Source organism: Microcaecilia unicolor, chromosome 2 (assembly GCF_901765095.1).
Source record: "Microcaecilia unicolor chromosome 2, aMicUni1.1, whole genome shotgun sequence".
NCBI lineage: Eukaryota > Metazoa > Chordata > Amphibia > Gymnophiona > Siphonopidae > Microcaecilia > Microcaecilia unicolor.
This window is the reverse complement of record NC_044032.1, coordinates 350,600,719-350,617,175: the sequence shown is the minus strand read 5'-3', so window position 1 is coordinate 350,617,175 and position 16,457 is coordinate 350,600,719. Positions and strand designations below refer to the sequence as shown.

The window sequence follows — 16,457 nt, the reverse complement described above, 5'->3', positions numbered from 1 at the left end:
CGTGAGACTACTGCTGGGGATCAGCTATGCAATTCTGAACCCAGCCAGGGCAGGAGCAGCTAGGGGACCTTTCCTGCCCTGTACACTAGACACCAAGGAATGGGTAGGTGAGAGGTAACACGGGTGGGTCAGGGGAGGGCAAGAAAGAATGTGGTAAGTGGGGGGGGGGGGGGAGGGAAAATTGGGATCACTGGCTATCAGACCAGGGCTTCCCCATGGGAGCAGGGCTTGGCAACAGGGGCATCAGGTGCTCAAGGGGTGTCCTTGAATCAGGGGGCATTCGTGATCAGGGAGGTGTGTTGGGGCTAGGGGAGACTGGGGAAGTATGATCAGGGTATGGAGTTGTAATTGAAGTGGGAATGATCCAGAGAGGTTGTTGCTGTTTGGGGGGGGGGAAGATGAAGGATATGGGCATAGCACCGTATTACATGCATTGGCAGATTGTGTGGGTGCCCTCACATTATCTATGAATGCATGTAACGTGGTGTCCATATAGTAGCTTTCTGCCCTAAAGACAGGGCAGATACAGGGCACACCTCCTGCATTTACCACACAGGCTTTCCAGTACTGCTTCATAGGTTTTGCTCTTAAGGTGTGGTAAGTGCCAAAACGTACCACACTTTAGTTAAAGGGTCCTTAAACATGCCTTCTTAAGTGAATAAATTATATGGTTTCACTTTCAAATCTGCTTTATAAATTCCTCATTGCTGTTGAGCAGTATGAACACAGAGCTGCTATTAAAAAAAACTGAAAATGCATGCTTGTTCATAAAAAATGAATCAGATTTCTTTTTCAGAGGGACTAGAAAGGAAATAGGCCAGTCACAATTTTGAAAAAATAATAGATTTAAAACTGTGAGCAAATTAACTTTCATATTTAACGTAATTGTAATAACAGCCACGAGGATGCTGGAATTACGCACATTGCCACAATGTTTCTCTTCTGATTCCTTGCATATTTTCATATTTTCTAATCTCCAAAAAAACTGATAAGCATAAGAAAGGCTAACATTTTTTTTCCTGGCTATATCATTTGCAGATGTTTGAAAACTTTTGAAGTTGAATTTTCAGAAGATGGAAACATTTATCGACGGATAAATGCCAAGAATATTGTATTTACTTTATTTGTGTATAGTCCAGGTAAAAAATATTTCTTAATACTTCTGGTAAGGAAGTAGAGCTTTAAAAAAAGAGAAAAGAAAAAGCTTGTGTACGCGCAAACAGTTGGTAAATGAGGGGCCCTTTTACTAAGGTGCACGGTAGGCCTAATGTCATAGCCGCCGAGAAGTGGGGCAGGGGGGACAAAATTCCCCAGGCCCGGGCCTCCAAGGGGGGCCCGGCACTGTAGTCCCACCTGCCCTCCGTCGTCGACCGTCTGCCACCTGGCCGGGTCCCTTGCATTGAAATCACAGCGCCTCTCACCTCCATGTGAAAGCGCTGTAGGCAGCAGTGCAGCAGATCGCCTCCCTTTGGGCCTCCTTACTACTACTACTACTCCTTCCCTCCCTGTGTCCCGCCCTCGTCTGACGTAACTTCCACGAGGGTGGGACACAAGGAGGGAAGGAGGGCCGAAGGAAGGTGATCTGCTTGCCCTGCTGCCTGCAGCGCTTTCACACGGAGGTGAGAGGCGCTGTGATTTCAATGCAGGGGACCCAGCCCAGTGGCGGACGGAGGGGGGGAGCGGCAGCGACCTCGGGGGGGGGGAGGGGGGAGCAGTGCCGGCGACCTCAGGGGGGCGGGGCCCCAGTGGAGGCTTTGCCCCGGGCCTGGCCCAGTCTCTCGGCAGCTCTGCCTAACGTGGGCCTACCGTGTGATGAAAGGGCAGTACCTCAGGATGCACTGAGGCGTCCCATGTTAGTTTTTTGTTTAGCATGCACTAATCCTTTTCTGCAAAATATTTTTTTTTTCCAGCATGTGGGCAGAGAGCAGGTGTGCCCGCGCTAATCAGGTTGCGCAGGCACATTACCATGTACTACCCGAGTAGGATGGGCACCATTACCACCTCCTAAATAGGTGACGGTAAGGGCTCCTGCAGTAATGACCACGCCCTAACAGGGGAATTAGCGTGTGGCCATTAAAAAAAGAAGAGAAAAGCGGCAGCACAGGCCGCTTTTTAGCATGCCTTTGTAAAAGGACTTAGCCCCCCCCAAATTTAGCATTCTCCTGGACAACTGATGAGTGAACAGATGATGTATGAATTTATTTACAGATTGTAAGTTGCCTAAAACCCCTATGGGGAATAGAAGCAGCTTAGAAATGCCCAGACTAAACCAAACTAAATATATCTTGCTATGCCCGTAAGTAGAACTAGAAGACATGAGCTGAGGTTGTGGGGTGGTAGACTTAGGAGTAATTCAGGAAATTCTTTTTCACGGAGAAGGTGGGCGATACCTGAAATGCCCTCCCGAGGAAGGTGGTAGAGACAAAAACATTGACAGAATTTAAAAAGCTGTGGGATGAACACAGGATCTCTATTTAGAAAAGGGGTGGTAATTTTTTAGAAAACCTTGAATAGTTGTTTTCCGGCTTGGGCGCTAACTGGGCATTCTCAGTAGCACTGTCTGGTTAAGTGCTGCTGAAAGTGCGCAGTTAGCCCTAGACTGGTGATTTAACTGACCAGGAGCCTTTCCTGACCATTTAAATAATTTTGAATATCAGGCCTAATATTTTGGTTACCACCATTATGGAGCATTTTGTGGGGAGAATTCCTCATTGGATTAATTCAGTTAAGCGTTTATCTCCTTTTTCTCTTCCCCCCTCCCCCGAGGTTCACCAGCACAGAGAAAGACCAGGACCTCTAATCTTTCCCAACTTTGCACCTTAGAGAGGGTAGAAGAGGGAGAAACTGTATCCAAGTCTAGTGTGGCATCTGATCTGATTCCTTTTCAATGAAATCCATGAGTGGAAAGCCTGAAGCACTCTGCCTTTTACCAATGGTGCAAGCCCATGGATTCCCATGCAAGCACAGATATATACTGGATGTAGCTGTTTACTATAAATAAATATGCACTAGCTAGAAATGTCTGTGAAATAGGTTATTTCCTACTACTACTGCCTTCCCATTTTCTTGGGGATTCTGGGGTTCCAACTGTTGGATTTCCTCCTTCTACTCATCATCTGGGGACTCTTGGCTGAAGACCCTCTGGAGGAGTTAGCCTGCAGATCAAGGCTACGTTATGGAATGTAGATCAGGCTAGGAAAATGTCACATGCCTTGGATGGGTGCTACAGGAGCTCACCCCTGACCTGTCCAGCCACCTGAAGTGTGTCTTTCACAGGACAAAAATCCATTTAGTGATTGCCCTTGTCTGCCTGTGGGCCATGTTGTAGTGCTTCTGTGCTTCACCATGGGAATTCGTGATAGGGATCATAAGCCATCTCTTCTGGAAAAGAGGGCAGAGGAAAAGAAAAGTGAACAGGTAAGTTGTAGTGTGTGATCCTGGTAGGCATTGTTGGAATGGCACTGGTGCTTCCTCAGCTGAATGGGCAGAGGTCAGAGAAGGTTTTATGGAGAGAAAAGGGGGGTGTTGAGATGAAGCAGGGGCGGACTGACCATATGGGAACTGGGCAGTGCTCGAGGACCCAGAGGCTCTAGGGGGCCCAGTGGCTGTCTCTCTCTTCCTCCCCCCCCACGCACATTATAGCCCCCTGATCCTCAGTGGGCCCTCCCTGGTCCTACCTTGAAGGGCCTTGGTGGTCTAGTGGCCTCTGCAGGGGTCAGGAAAGAACCCCACTCTTTCCTGCCCAGCGCTGCTGTGTTTTAAAAATGGCTGCAGAGACTTTCTGCGGCAGTCTTGTGAGACGGCTGAGACCCGCGGGAAGTCTCGGCAGCCATTTTGAAAACACAGCGATAGGCAGAGTTGTGGCAGTGGGCAAGAAAAAGTGAGGTTCTTTCCTGCCCTCGCAGAGGCCACTAGACCACCAGGGACCTTCAAGGTAGGAATGAGGAGGGCCCTCTGAGGCTTGGGGGGTCTGTAGTGTGCAGGGGTGGCAATTGTGGTGGAAGGGGGTGGTGGCAGCAGCAGCAGCATTGCAATGGGGGGGCAATGGTGTAGCGGGGGGGGGGGGGGTGGCAGGCAGTGGCCAGGGGCCCAATGACCTTTACTGCCTGGAGACGCAGATCACCATCAGTCTGCCCCTGAGATTGAACGTAAGAAGGAGGCTCAACAAATTATGTAATTTTAGTAGAGAGATACTGAAAATAATCATCATATGTGAATGAATGAATTTAACAATTCTGTTTGTTTCTTTGTAGAATGTTCTTCCGTGTCTGGCTTCTATAGAATTCGTGCTGTCGACTACTGGGGCAAGCCAGGACTATTCTCTATACCGGTGAAGTACATCGAAACACCGTAGCAAGTTGCACTGAACAAAAAGGAAAAAGAATCATGTTTCTCAGCTGCATATTTTTTCTTTCTTTTTCAGAAGTGAAAATTGATCACTGTATTAATAAACCTTGTTATTAAGCATGCTGCCAATTTTAAATAAACCAAGCACTGATGTATAGAGGGTAATTTAATAAAGACTTTTTCACACAGATATGCCAGTGCATGTGTGTACAATGCTGCTCATAACATTTCCACATACAAGTATGCACAAGGACAAGAATGCACTCACTTGTACAGAATTCAGGAAAAGGTGTGTTCAGGGGTGGGCTCGAGGGTGGAGTTGTAATTTACATGCATTTTTTAAAATGCATGTAGTTGCAAGTGTATATTTAACACATTTGATATACCACTTAAGCCTTCACTTAGGCAGAGTGGTTCACACACAAATATCACATTTATACCAGCTCCTGAACTGATGTACAAATCTGTGGCGTAATTAGCGCTGTGATTTCTGCAGCTTTTCAGGGACAATTTATTAAAGGTACATAGATGCCTGCGTCACCTCTCAGTCTAGACGCCCTGTTATAAAATTATTCTCCATGGGATTTTAAGGGGCCTTTTTGCTAATCTGCGTTAGGCATTAACACATGCTTAATGCAGCTTAAAATGGCATACCATAGGATGCGCTCAGGTGTCCTGTGGTAATATGTGCACTAAAAATATTTTAATTTTTTTAAAGGGGCAGAGAGTGAGTGTTCCTGCGGTAATCAGTGCAGCTACATTACTGTGCACTAACTGGTTATTTATTTTCAGATTATTTAATATATTGCCTTTCAAAATTACAATTATCAAAGCAGTTTACAAACAGGTTCAGTTAACTGAAACACTGACAAATTTGTTGACAGACATCTAACAGGAGGTGGCAGTAATATAGTAAAATTTTCTAATGACCACATGCTAATGGTAACATTAGCACATGGCCATTAATACAAAAAAGACCATTTTTAGAGCTGCAGTAAGAATGGCCTCAGTGCACAAGAAATCTCCCTGTAAGGGCAAGCTAAGACCACTTTCTGGGGTGGATGGTGAGCAACCCTTAAAAACCAAAGTTGTATTTTATGCAGGCTGAAATAGAAAGCCAGTATTACGGTTTCAAGAGAAGTGTGACTCAGAGCGATGAGAGTTGTGTAATATTTTCACGACTGTGGACTGGATTAGCTGTAGGCATTATGAAGCATAGTCTGGAATATAGTGAGTTACAGCATTCCAGATGAGTTATCACAAAACTAAGAATGAGTGACTGGATACAAGGGGTGAGGAGATTTATTTATTTATTTGTAGCATTTATACCCAGCTCAATAGCAGGTTCAGTGCGGCTTACAATAAATGGGAACAATGTGTAACAGAGATAACACAATGTATGGATACATCAAATTACAGAAATAACAAGTTGTAAAGAGAATAAGATGAAGGGATATGGGGGCAAGATAAGGTGTGGATAGTGTTAGTGGTTTGGATTAGTGATGTAGTATGGGTACTTAGATTAAGTTGGTTCATTCGAATAGGCTCGTTTGAAGAGGTATGTTTTCATCAACTTTCGGAAGGGTAGAAGTTCGTTGGTTGTTCTAATGTGTCTTGGTATGGCGTTCCAGAGTTGACTGCCTATCACGGAAAAGTTGGAAGTGTAGTAGGTTTTGTATTTGAGGCCTTTGCAATTAGGAAGGTGAAGATTGAGATATGTTCGGGAGGATTTGGTCCTGTTCCTGTCTGGGAGTTCGATTAGTTTGGTCATGTAGCTTGGAGATTCTCCATAGAGGATCTTGTGGATCAGTGTGTGTATTTTGAAGTTTATTCGCTCTTTGATGGGGAGCCAGTGTAATTTTTCGCAGAGTGGTGTTGCACTTTCAAATCGTGATTTACCAAAAATTAGTCTGGCTGCCGTGTTTTGGGCGGTTTGGAGTTTTTTCAGGATTTGGGCAGTGCAACCAATGAAGATGCTATTGCAGTAGTCGGCATGGGTGAGTACTGTGGATTGTACCAAGTTGCGGAAAGTTTTTTGAGGGCGGAATGGTTTTACTCTTTTCAGTACCCACATCATGTTGAACATCTTTTTCATTATTGTTTTTGTGTGAGATTCCAGAGTCAGATGGTTGTCCAACGTTACCCCTAGAATTTTTAGATTGTCAGATATCGGGATTGTAACATCGGGAGTGATCAGAGTGGTTGGGAGTAGAGTGGAGGGTTCTGATGATAGGATTAAGCATTGAGTTTTTTCTTTATTCAATTTCATTTTGAAGGCATTGGCCCAGGAAGCTAATATGTTCATGTCGGTAATTATCTTTTCAGAGATTTCTGCAAGGTTGGACTTGAAAGGGATGAATATGGTGACGTCATCTGCGTAGATGAAGGGGTTTAGACCAGCTTTGGATAAGGATTTAGGTAGAGGAATCATCATAAGATTGAAGAGGATCAGGGATAAAGGCGATCCTTGGGGGACTCTGCATTGTGAGGACCACGCGGATGATATAGATGAGGTTGATTTGACTTGGTAGGTTCTGGTGGTGATGAAACTATTTATCCATTTAATGATATTTCCGCCGATCCCTAGTTTATCCATTAGTTTTGTGAGGATATCGTGGTTTACCATGTCAAATGTGCTGGATAGGTCGAATTGCAGAAGTAGTTTGTTTTTCCCAAATGCAATTTCTTGTTTGAACTTGGTTATTAGGGTGAGTGGTACTGTTTCAGTCCTGTTTCAGAGATGTTCGACCACTCGGACATGGTGTAGCACAAAGAAAGAGGCTCAAAGGGTTGTATTTATCTGAGGATTAAAAATGAGTGTGGGGTCAAATGTGATGTCCAGAATCTTAATATAGGGAAGCGAGTGGTTGTTTATCATAGGCTGAGGGGTTCAGGAGTGTAGGGGTTTGGAAAGTGGATCGCTTTGCATTCAGCGGTGTCTAGAAACAGGTGGTGGTCCATAAGCCAGTCAGAAACAAGTTGGAGACAGATGTTTCGCCAGGTTCTGTTATAGTACACTAGTGTAACTTGGTATTGATGTGTCTTCTGTTTACATGCCCATGTTAATACCAGCCATACACCTAGTGTAAGTGTGGCTGCCTAAATGCAGCAGTGGTGCAGGAAACATACAGTATTTGCCCATCTCCTGCTCGTGCTCCACCTCCTTGCATTTACAAGCTATGTAAGTTACGTGCACCATTGGATAATAGGCACCGTTCTGGCACTTTTGTGGGTAATTGTACACTTACGCACATAAGTGCTAGTATTTTATATATTTACATTCACAAGGGTTGCATAAATACAGGTGTCTCGATTATAGAATTTCCTTTTCCATGTGTACACATGTATTTTATAAAAATATGCTCATATATCACAACCCCACCTCCATTCCACCCAACTATTCCCCTGGGAACACCTATATACATATCACATAAAAGTATATATAATAAACCCAGCACTAAATTATCTTTTGTGCTTGATGAGATACTACAACATGCAAAATCTCCACATAAATCTTCAGACCTCAGTGATGACTCTTTTCTCATAGGAACTCAGTATTATGGCTCACCAACATCATCATTGGTCTGTTAATTATAAGGTAATAAATAGAAGTAAAACAAAACATAGAAAATAAAATAAGATGATACCTTTTTATTGGACTAACTTAAAACATGTTATTTCTATTTATTAGCTTTAAAAGTGGACTAACATGGCTACCACATCACTTTACTCTGTTAATTTTATTTTCACCCATTTTAGCTGCTCTATGATATACTTTTTAATTTTAATAAACACTAAAACTGTACTTACCTAACTGAAGGACCCGCAACCAACATGAGTCATGTTTCACCAATGGCTGCATCAGAGTATGGCCCTTAGACATTCAATCTCTCAAGGCAAGGTTTGAGCATTCAAGATGGCGACTGCTCAAAAATGCCATCATGTATCACATGGATTCCTAGATGACATATTTTTTTCTTTGGGAAAGCACTGTGGCCCAATTGAAAGGATTTTTGAATTGACTCAATGAGAAATCCTCTAACTTGCAATTGACCATGACTTATAGTAATACACAATTGGATTTCGTTGATGTGCAAGTTTTTTGCACTACCGTTGAAACTACTTTATATCAAAAGGAGTTAGCTAGAAATATGCTGTTACATTTTCAGAGTTTTCATCTATTCAAACTGAGAATAAGTCTACCTTTTAGTCAATTCTTGTGAGTTCATAGGAGTTCTTCAAGTATAAGTGAATTTGATCATCAAGCTCATTTACTGTTTCAGTGGTTTTTTGGAGTGGGGATATCCCAGCTATGTGTTAAGGAAAGCGTATCTGAGGGCAAAGTTTGGCCAACAAGACATTGCTTCAATACAACATGAATTGAGTTTTGTAACACCTTATCCCCTGGATTCTATATAGTGTGCTTAGATTTAGGTGCCGAAATTGGCGTGGATTCTATAACACAACGTGTAACTTAATTGGCTTAACAAGCTAATGGTTGCTGATAGCAACACTTATCAAGCAATAATGAGCACTAATTGGCACTTATTAGAATTTAGGTGCACAATTAGGTAAGCGTATTCTGTAATGATGTGCGCCAAACTTCTAACACATGGAGACAAAAAGGGGTGTGGTTATGGGTGGGGAAATGAGCTTCTTGGGCATTCCAAAATGTAGGCATCTAGTTATAGAATATGGCCCAGTGCACCTAAATCTACGTGCTGAGATTTACACCAGGTTTTCATTGGCGTAAATAGATGCACGCAGGTATCGGCGCTAAAATATCAATTGAACATATTCTATAATCGGCTCCTAAATCTAGGTGCCGATTATAGAATATGCTTAGTCGGTACTGATTTCAGTGCCAATTTTTTAGGTGCCATATATAATATCTCTTCTTATATGTCCTTTGTTTCCAAATTGGTAACTCTTTTATTTAAACATTGGAAAGTTTTGACTGTGCATGACTGTTTTTCAGATTATCAGACTATAGCTGATTCCAGGGGACAGACTATTGGGGAAATGCTGATGTACAAGTGTACTGATTATTTACCATCTCCAAGTACTATAGTTGGCCATGTCAAATGCGGTAAATGCCAGTGGTGTGAATGCACCATTGCGAGACAATATTGATACCACATGCAGCTCAGCGAATGTTTTACATCATCCAGAGGGGCATAATCGAACGAAAACGGCTATCTCCATGGGCATTTATCTCCGAGAACGGGTCCGTGAAGGGGCGGACCGAACTGTATTTTCGAAAAAAATAGACGTCCATGTTTTATTCGACAATGTGTGAGCTGGGCGTTTTTGTTTTTCAGTGATAATGGAAAATGAAAGCGCCCAGCTCAAAAACGAATAAATCCAAGGCATTTGTTCGTGGGAGGGGCCAGGAGTCGTAGTGCACTGGTCCCCCTCACATGCCAGGACACCAACCGGGCACCCTAGGGGGCACTTTTACAAAAACAAAACAAAAGGTAAAAGAGCTCCCAGGTGCATAGCACCCTTCCCTTGTGTGTTGAGCCCCCCAAATCCCCCTCAAAACTCACCGCCCACAAGTCTACACCATTACTATAGCCCTAAGGGGTGAAGGGGGGCACCTACATGTGGGTACAGTGGGTTTGGGGGGGTTGGACGACTAATAAGCATTAAGCAGCACAATTGTAACAGGTAGGGGGGATGGGCCTGGGTCCACCTGCCTGAAGTCCACTGCACCCCCTAACAACTGCTCCAGGGACCTGCATACTGCTGCCAGGGAGGTGGGTATGACATATGAGGGTGAAAATAAAAAGTTGTGAAACTTCATTTTTTGTGGTGGGAGGGGGTTAGTGACCACTGGGGGAGTCAGGGGAGGTCATCCCCGATTCCCTCCAGTGGTCATCTGGTCATTTAGGGCACTTTTTGGGGCCTTATTCGTGAAAAAACAGGGTCCAGGAAAAGTGTCCTAAATTCTAGCTAAAAACGCATACTTTTTTCCCATTATCGGTGAAATGCGCCCATCTCTGTTCAGCAGATAACCACGCCCCAGTTCCGCCTTCGCCACACCTCTGACACGCCCCCATCAACTTTGTCCGCATCCGCGACGGAGTGCAGTTGAAAACGTCCAAAATCAGCTTTCGATTATACCGCTTTATTCGTTTTTGTGAGATAAACGTCCATCTCCCGATTTAGGTCGGAACTTGGGCGTTTTTCTCGTTCGATTATAAGCAGGCCAGTGTCCTTGTGACCTCTTTTATATGGGCAGGACTTTGAGACCCATTAAAGTGAGACTGTCTGAACATAACTCTAGAAATTCGAGGGAAGTTAAGATGGCGCCTTTAGTGTCTCATTGGCTGACTGATATTCATTGGAGAATAATAGACAAAATTGAGCTGGGGTGGGAGGGAGGTGATTCTGACCATTTGTTAAATCATAAAGAACAGAGTTGGATTTTTACCCTGAATATGGTGGCCCCTATGGGTCAGTTTGGAGATTGATTGGGCCTCCTTGATTTAGTTTAACATTTCAACATTCTATCAGATGATTGGCGGTCATGACCATGTAATACATTTAAATGATGGTGGTGTTTTTTGAGCAGCCGCAATCTTGAATGCTCAAGCCTTGAGAGATTGAGGGGCCCCTTTACTAAGCCACGTAAGCGTCTAAGCGTGCTCAATGCATGCCAAAATGGAGTTACCAATGGACTATCGCGTGGCTCTTGTGGTAATTTCATTTTTGGCGTGCATTCGATATGCGCGCCTGAAAAATATATTTTATTTTTGGGCGCATGTAACGGATGCACGCCGTGGCATTTGGCACACATAGGTCATTACTACCCGGTTACCACGTGAGTCTTTACCGCTAGGTCAATGGCTGGCAGTAAGATCTCAGACCCAAAATGGACAAGTGGCAATTTTCATTTTGTCGCACGTCCATTTTTGGCAAAAAAAAGGCCTTTTTTACAGGCGTGGTATAAAATGGATCGGTGTGTGCCCAAAACCTGCGCCTACACTACTGCAAGCCATTTTTCAGCACGCCTTAGTAAAAGGACCCCTGAATGTTAGAGGGCCACACCCTGATGCAGCTATTGGTGAAACCTGACTCATGTTGGGTGCAGGTCTTTCTGTTTAGATAAGTACACGTTTAGTGTTCATTAAAATTAAAAGTATATCATAGAGCAGCTAAAATGGGTGAAAATAAGAAATACAATCCAAAATTTAAAATTAACAGACCAATGATGATGCTGGTGAGCCGTAGGACTGTGTTCCTATGTGAAAAGAATCTGAAATTTATAAGACTTATTTAGATTTTGATCACACCTTTTTCAGTAGTAGCTCAAGGTGAGTTGCATTCAGGTACTCTGGATATTTCTCTGTCCCAGGAGGGCTCACAGTCTTTGTACCTGAGGCAATGGAGGGTTAAATGACTTGCCCAAGATCACAAGGAGCAGCAGTGGGATTTGAACCGGCCACCTCTGGATTGCAAGACTGGTGCTTTAACCACTAGGCCTCTTATGTAGAGAGTTTGCTTCTTGTAGCACATCTTCAAGCCCTAAAGGTAATTTAGTGCTGGATTTATTTATATGTATCAAATTGACCGCTGCTATTAAAATTATAAGGCCCTTAATTAAATTGATATCACATTAATTTGAATATCACACAGGTTAATATTCAAAGCGATTTCATGGGCCACAAATGGATTCTGGCTGCTTAAATCATTTGTGTGGTGCTGCTGAACATTACCACAGCACAGACTGCTAAACTCACAGCTGGCTGTTTTGTGGGTGGTTAGTGCAGCAGACTCTGATCCTGGGGAACTGGGTTCAATTCCCACTGCAGCTCCTTGTGACTCTGGGCAAGTCACTTAACCATCCATTGTCCCAGGTACAAATAAGTACCTATATATATTGTAAACCGCTTTGAATGTAGTTGGAAAAACCACAGAAAGGCCCATTCCCTTTCCCCTTATGTGGTTAAGTGCTGATATTCAGCATTGAACTGCTAAGTTTAGAGGTCAAATCAGACTGCATAAAAGTCAGTCCGGCTATATAAACCTGGATATTGAATGCCGGTGCCTGGACGTGGCCCAGCATTGAATATCCGGGAATAACGCTGGTGTCAGCTAAAAAAAAAACACTCACCGCCACCGGCTGAATTTGGATCCTGCTCTTTCATTATGCATATTTTTTATATGTGTATACTGTTATGTGGAGGAGTGGCCTAGTGGTTAGAGAACCAGTCGTGAAATCCCGAGGTGGCCAGTTCAAATCCCACTGCTGCTCCTTGTGATCTTGGGCAAGTCACTTAACCCTCCATTGCCTCAGGTACAAACTTTGATTGTGAGCCCTCCTGGGACAGAGAAATATCCAGAGTACCTGAATGTAACTCACCTTGAGCTACTACTGAAAAAGGTGTGAGCAAAATCCAAATAAATAAAATTTTATAAAAAAGCTTTATAACGTTTCCCGCCCCCCCCCCCCCCCCAAGCATTAATTATTAACCTTCAATAAAGCAAAAGGGATATTTCTTTTGGACCTCTTTTCCTACTAAAATCATACAATGGCGTTTAAGTTTGGTGATTTTGCAAACAGTTATGAAATGTTTTACTGTTTTGTGTTGCTGTGACTACATTTGTTCTGCCATCCTGCTTATTATTTCTTTGCCTTAACTCATTGAGAGAAAATAAAATCTGTTCAAATATCATGTTTATCTGTTTATTATCTACTTCCCCCCACCCCCATACTCCTGAGAGAACACCTGATGGACCTTTGACTAAAATGCATCAAGCAGTTAAAGCAAGAATTATGGTCATGGAAACAGTTGCCACGGTGATATGGAACTTAGCATATGCTAATTCACTCATTAAGGAGCCCTTTTACTAAGGTGTGTAGGTGCCTATGCACATTCAACGTACATCAAATTGGCACTACTGCCCAGCTATTGCGTGCCCTGGGCAGTAATTCTATTTTTGGCATGCGCCCAAAACAAGCGTTAGAAAAGATTTTCTATTTTCTACCGCGTGGCACTTACCCAGTGGTAATCAACAGTTTATGCACATTGAAACCTTACCATCCAGTTAGTGCGTGAGACCTTACCGCTAAGTCAACGGGTGGCAGTAAGGACTCAGGCCGAAAATGGACACGTGCTGGTTTTAATTTTGCCACATGTTCATTTCCCAGCACAAAAAATGCCACGTTCAAAACACATGCCTACACCAGTGCAGGCCACTTTTAAGCATGCCTTAGTAAAAGGGCGGCCCCTAACTGCATACTATGAAAAGCAGAGGAGAATGTGCAGGGACTGTGCCTCGCAGTTAGTGCATGATAACTTACTGCATACTACCATCACAGCAAACAGCACAGATTACAATGCCACCTCGATAGGAGTGGTGAAAAACAGGTAAAAGTGAATCAATTTTTCACTGTTTCAAAATGTACAAAGACCAGGGGACACTCAATGAAATTATATGGAAATACATTGATAACAAATAGGAGGAAATATTTTTTTTCACTCGAAGAATAGTTAAGCTCTGGAACTCATTGCCAGAAGATGTGGTAACATTAGTTAGTTGTGTCCGGGTTTTAAAAAAAAGGTTTGGACAAGTTCCTGGAGGAAAAGTGCATAGTCTGTTATTGAGATGGACATGGGGGAAGCCACTGCTTGCCCCAAGATTGGTGACATGGAATGGTGCTACTAATTGGATTTTGGTCAGGTACTTGTGACCTGGATTGGCCACTGTTGGAAGCAGGATACTGGGCTATATGGTCTGACCCAGTATGGCTGTTCTTATGTCTTATAAGTGGATGTCTCCATTTAGGCTTCCCGATGCTATGCAGTGAAATGCTATTCAAAAAGGGTATCTGGCACCTAGATTCCATTATAGAATACTAGCATAATCTGAAGTCAGCACCCGCAGTTACAACAGCCATAGAGCTGGCATAACTGTGGTCATGTGAATGCGGCCCTGCCCAAGTTCTGTCTATGCTCTACCCTTGTATACAACCCCTTGCATGTACATGCTATGCCACTTGCACAGATCAGCGCTTGGGCCCCCTGCTGGCTCATTTGAGTGTAAGTGCTAGTATTCTGTACATTTTCATGTTCTCTTCACATGTGCAGTAAGTGTTTTTGCTATGAAGAAACTATATTGAAAGATGCTGGGCATGCCCTCGATATTTACTGCATAGGCTGTGCACTAACCATGCATAAGTTTTTGAAACTAATATGCAGTAACTGCACATCTTTACTGCATTTTATGTTTAATTTCTTTATTGGTTTTAATTTATAACATTCACAAAGGAACGCAATAAGAGAAATTATAGAAAACTAAATCATATTCAAAAAATAACATACAGGAAAATATTCTCATTTTCATAGACCACTACCAGTGAGATCCAAGAATCAGAAATTAACTTAAACACAATATCATCTTAAATTTAGAACAGAGGTTAAACCAACTTTACAATCAAACAGCAGCATTATTCTGGTTAATTGCCCCAGAGGGATTTCTCAAACTTTCTTTAGCAATTACAAATTCTTGAAGTTTCATGGGGTCGGTAAAAAGAAAATTATTAGTTTCATAAGAAATTAAACATTTACATGGGAACTTAATAAAGAAAGATGCCCCTAGGGCTAAAACTCTTGCCTTAAAGGCAAGAAGTTTTTTCCTCCTCAACTGAGTTTTCCATGATAAATCAGGAAAACATTTTATCTGTCCCCCCATGAAATCTTCTTTCATATGTTGAAAATATATACGTTGAACATTGATTTTATCCAGTTCAAAAGCGAAGGATACCAATAAAGTATCCTGTTATCACAGAGGATTCTAAGAGTTCTGTTACGTTTAAAAGTTCTTCGCCTGCATTTGGTAATTGTTCAATCTCCCTTTTTCCTTTTATATAGTAAACTTTTGTCATTGGTGGGTAATTGTCATTTGTGAAACTCAAAATTTGTGAAAAATATTTCTTTAACAGCTCCATTGGGGAAATAAATGTTGAGACAGGAAAGTTCAAAAATCGCAAGTTATTCTTCCTGAGTTGGTTCTCAGGGGACTCATATTTTCTAGCAGCTACATTTCTTTCCTTAATTAGTGCTGTTATAGTTTCTTTTGAGGATCCCATTTCAATTTCCAGTTTTTTTATACCATCTGTGTTTCCCTCTACTTTACTGGATTATTGTTGAAGATTATTTCTAAGTTCCTGGGTCTCTCCTTGAAGAGATTCCGAAATTTTAATTAAAGATGAGTCAAGCCTCTGTATGACATTCCAGAGCATGTCAATTGTGACTGAGGCAGGTTTTACCAAACCACAAATTCCCCCGGAGATACCTTCTCTGGGCTGTAACGGCGTCGAGGTAGATCTCAATCCCTCAATTGATGTTTCTCCAGAGAGGGATTCAGCGAGTAAGCCTCCTCCGAGCGCTTTAGGTAACAAGCCCACTTCGGACGTCCTCGAGCGATCACTGCTTAGAGCAACACTGCTTCTGGGTTGTGGCGGGGTTAGGCCTTGCGAAGGAGGACTGCGCGTCACTCCCTCGCTACTGCTGTGTGCGGATGTCTGTGCTATTGAGGTAAGCATTGGAGTCTCCGGCGCCCGGATCCCGTATGCCTCCAGAGTAGATTGACGTGAGGTGGAGTTCCCAACCGGTCCCGAGGAGGCAGGGGCACCGGTTTTCCCCTTTCTCTTGCCCATTTCACTGGGGACGCGCCGCACTGCCAAACACACAACGGAGGTGCGGGAGCTCTCACGACGCACGTCTGTTCACATGCGCCATCTTGGCTCCTTTACTGCATTTTAGTAAAAGAATCCCTTTGTTACTAGATTTGATGCATGATTTTTAACAATTCTCCAATTATTTCACAGAGCCTTTTGTGAAATGCACATAAGGATACTGGAAAATACAGAGGCATAGCCAGGTTTTGACATCAGGGGGAGCAGACTTTTGTAAAACAGGCGCCAGTGCGACACTTGAAGGGCCGGGAGAGAGGGAACGGTTAAAATCCTCATAGGCATATGTGTGATCAGTGGAAAATAAATCTGTTTGCTCAGGCTGCTTGTTATGTGAATATTCCATCACCGTTTCATTACTGCTACCAAGTATTACATATTAAGGTCATTTGCTTTAGGCAAATCC

The 16,457-nt window shown here is 43.0% G+C and overlaps 1 protein-coding gene across 2 annotated transcripts in view; it reads left to right on the top strand.

Moving 5' to 3' along the window:
• The window catches only part of IDUA (iduronidase alpha-L-), a 225,068-nt gene extending 220,531 nt beyond the window's left edge, over positions 1–4,537 (top strand). For both annotated transcript variants that reach the window (XM_030194465.1, XM_030194464.1), the window contains 2 exons: positions 1,039–1,139; positions 4,254–4,537. In XM_030194465.1, coding sequence (XP_030050325.1) covers positions 1,039–1,139; positions 4,254–4,354 — 202 coding nt within the window. In that variant the 3' untranslated portion in view covers positions 4,355–4,537. The remainder of the gene's footprint in view (positions 1–1,038; positions 1,140–4,253) is intronic.
• The last annotated feature ends 11,920 nt before the right edge of the window (positions 4,538–16,457 follow it).